The sequence below is a fragment of the Aptenodytes forsteri genome, unplaced genomic scaffold (genome assembly GCF_000699145.1).
Source record: "Aptenodytes forsteri isolate BGI_AS27 unplaced genomic scaffold, ASM69914v1 Scaffold202, whole genome shotgun sequence".
NCBI classification, from domain to species: Eukaryota; Metazoa; Chordata; class Aves; order Sphenisciformes; family Spheniscidae; genus Aptenodytes; species Aptenodytes forsteri.
This window is the reverse complement of record NW_008793961.1, coordinates 139,781-142,894: the sequence shown is the minus strand read 5'-3', so window position 1 is coordinate 142,894 and position 3,114 is coordinate 139,781. Positions and strand designations below refer to the sequence as shown.

The 3,114-nt window shown below is 63.1% G+C and overlaps 1 protein-coding gene across 1 annotated transcript; it reads right to left on the bottom strand.

Moving 5' to 3' along the window:
* Positions 1–239: 239 nt before the first annotated feature.
* Positions 240–1,148, bottom strand: LOC103906307 (mas-related G-protein coupled receptor member H). The gene has a single exon (XM_009288220.1). The coding sequence runs from the start codon at positions 1,146–1,148 to the stop codon at positions 240–242; it is 909 nt and encodes a 302-aa protein (XP_009286495.1).
* Between the last annotated feature and the right edge of the window lie 1,966 nt (positions 1,149–3,114).

Sequence of the window (3,114 nt, the reverse complement as noted above, 5' to 3'; positions counted from 1 at the left end):
GCGCTCGGAGCGGGGGGGCGGTCGCCCCGCGGGGGGGGGCGGCCCGCGGGAGGGGGTGAGGGCGGGGATGGGGATGGGGATGAAGGGGACGGGGACAAGATGGGATGGGAGGCGGGATTGGGACGCATCCCAACACACAGCCACGGGAAGGTGACCCGCGGGCCCAGGCGGGAGCAAGGGCGGGCAGCTGAGCATGAAGCCGGGGTGGGCAGCGCAGCCGGTGTGACCACAGCGGCCTCTTAGCTGTAGATCGTGGTGACCCCCGTCTCTTCGAAGACCCTCCGGAAGGCGACCTGGAGGGACACCAAGGAGCAGTGCCTCCGGCAGCTCCCCACCAAGAAGTAGATGAAGGGGTTGATGCTGCTGTTGATGCAGGCGAGCAGGAAAACAACCTGGGAGGGCACGACGGTGTAGCTGAACTGCTGCAGGAAATTCCAGATGCTGAGGGGAACCCCAAAGGTGAGAAAGAAGAGGACGGTGAGGAAGATAACGATGTAGAGCCTCTTGGGTTGACGTCGCTTGGAGCCACACAGGACCTTAATGAACAGGATCACATTGGAAATGACCATGGGTGGGGCAAAGATGAGGAAGTTGAGGACGTACATGGAGATGAGAGCCATCCGACAGTGCTCGTGCTCGTGCAACAGGCACAGAGAAGTCACTGCAGCAATGACAATGATGGAGAGGGCCCAGAGCAGGGCACACACCACGGCCGACAGGTGCTGGAGGCGGCGGATGCTGGAGCAGAGGATGGACACGCACCTCTCGATGCTGATGGCCGTCAGGAGGTACAGGCCCATGTTGTAGGAGAACAGCGAGAGCAGGAAAAGCGACCTCAGGTACATCATAGACACAACAGTGGAGCAGGAGACGTTACGCATCACGTAGATGAGGGCTGAGGCGACCATGAAGAGGAGGAAGGTGAAGTCGGCGACGGCCAGGTTGAGGATGTAGACGGTGATGGGGTTTCTGCGGATGCGGAAGCCGAGGAGCCAGAGGACAGCCCCGTTCCCCACCAGCCCACAGAGGCAGATGAGCACCGTGACAGTGTCTATGGCCATGTCGGTGACCTCTATCCTGCACGGATCGTCTCCATCGGTGGTCAGCGTGGGTGGTGTAGGAAGTGGGGATGTCTGGTTCAGCTCCATGACGGGAGGTGGGACCTGGTCCCCAGCTGCGGTCAGAGCGGACGGGGAGTTAGTGGGACCCCAAAAGCAAGAAGGATGTGTCGGGGAGAGGGGTCCTGGTGATGTGGCACAGCAGGGCTGGGGACAGGGGGGTGACGGGAGGGCTGGGAGGCGGCTGCCTCACCAGTGATGGGCTGGGGGGGTGAGTGCGGAGGAGAGGTTGGAGGGGCTCCAGGCACCCCGAGGGAGGATGTGCGTGGGAGCAGTGAGAGAGGCTGCGGGGAGCTCCGGGAAGACGCGAGCAGCTCCCCGGGCTGGACTCCGGTCCCGACCCCCTACCTTTCCAGGCAGCAGCCTGGGGCCGACCTGCCCGCGCGTTGAGCAGGGCACGCTCCCTCCCTCTGGTTCTCCTTGCCACGATCTTCTCAGATGAGGAGAACTGGGGTCTCCGTGTTCTCAGAAGACCCGAGCAGCCCGTCTTTCCTCCAAATAAAGCTGCTCTTTGGGGCGTTTCTGCAATATCACAGGTCAGGTGGTAAGAGAGCACTGGGCAGTTTCAGAGACACAGGCTACATCACCGAGCATCTTCTCCTGTCAAATTTTGGTTGGTCTTGCTGGAAAGGAAATGTTTTGTCTGAGAGAATACCCCAGAGGATGAATACTGCAGCAGCTACATCTTGCTGTGAAAGAATCTCGATGCTTTTAGGATTCAACCTGATATCTCATTAGACTGGTAATTACCACCTTCCTAATTGTTTTATTGTGCTCCAATCTCCTCCCCCCACCCTGCCCGGATGCTGGCATCTTTCTGAGATTGTTCATTACTGGGTGCATTTGCCTTCCAGCTTCCCGGCATGTGAATCGCCGCTGTCTCTCCTCCATCTTTGTCGTGCATCAGGCCTGGGTGGGAATTCGGTGTTGGAGCCGTCGGTTCAGACTTGCCCCGGCTGGTCTGGGGGCTGCAGTGCCCTCCCGGCCGGGCTGGTACCTACCGAGGAGCCGGGGGGGGGGACCCGCGGGGAGGGCCCGGGGGGGGGGGCGGTGGGGGGGAAGCAGGGGATGAGCCAGCCATAGGGCTGGGGGGAACGTCGGGGAACGGCACACATGATCCCCCCCGTTCCTTCCCTGCACCCCTATACCAGAAGCGCCCGTTCACCCCCGCCGGGGTCTTGGCGTGGCAGAGGAGGGCACCGACCGGTGGGGAGGGGGTCTTGGGGACCTCCAAGCTGGGATGTGGGAGACGCGGTCTCTCCTTCCTCCCCAGAGCGGCACCGGCTGCCCTCCGTGTCCCCTCCAGCCGCTGGGCTCCCCTGTGCTGGTGGGGGGACATGGCCAGATGGCGGGCAAAGCACCCCCCAAGTGCCGGGTGCCCTCTGCTCCTCCGGCAAGGGCAGAAAGCTGCTTCTTTGGCTCATTAAGCTGGCTAATTGCCGCTAGGACTGCTAACACCCCTGCCTGGCTCACCCAGGCAGCTGGTGCACCCGCGGCAGGGCTGGGGGAGCCGGCAGGAGGGGCCACCCACGCACGGGGCTCCCTGAGCCCAGCCACCACCCAGAAATGCCCCATGTCCCAAATCCCTCATGTCTGAGCACCCTCTGAGCTCCCACCTCCCAGAGCGGGGTCACGGTGGTCCCCATTCCAGGGGAGGTGGGCAAGGATCTCTGTGGGTAATACAGGGTGGTCAATGTGGGGTCCATGCACGGCACCGTCTGAGCCCCCAGGAACAGCGCTGGGTTGGCATGTCCCCAAGCAAAGCGGGGTGTTGCAGTCCCTCCCCGCCAGCGTGCCGGGGTCACCGGGAAAAGACCGTGGGCCGGGGGCTGCCCACGCCAGCCGGGTCCTGCCGGGCCAGACGCCAGGGACAGGGTTTCCCGGCAGGGCATGGCTCGGCATGGCACGGCACAGCCGAGCAGGGCTTGGCACGGCACATCACCTGGTGTGACGGAAGGGGTGGCACTGGCAGGGAGGGGGGGGGTCAGAGCTGTGA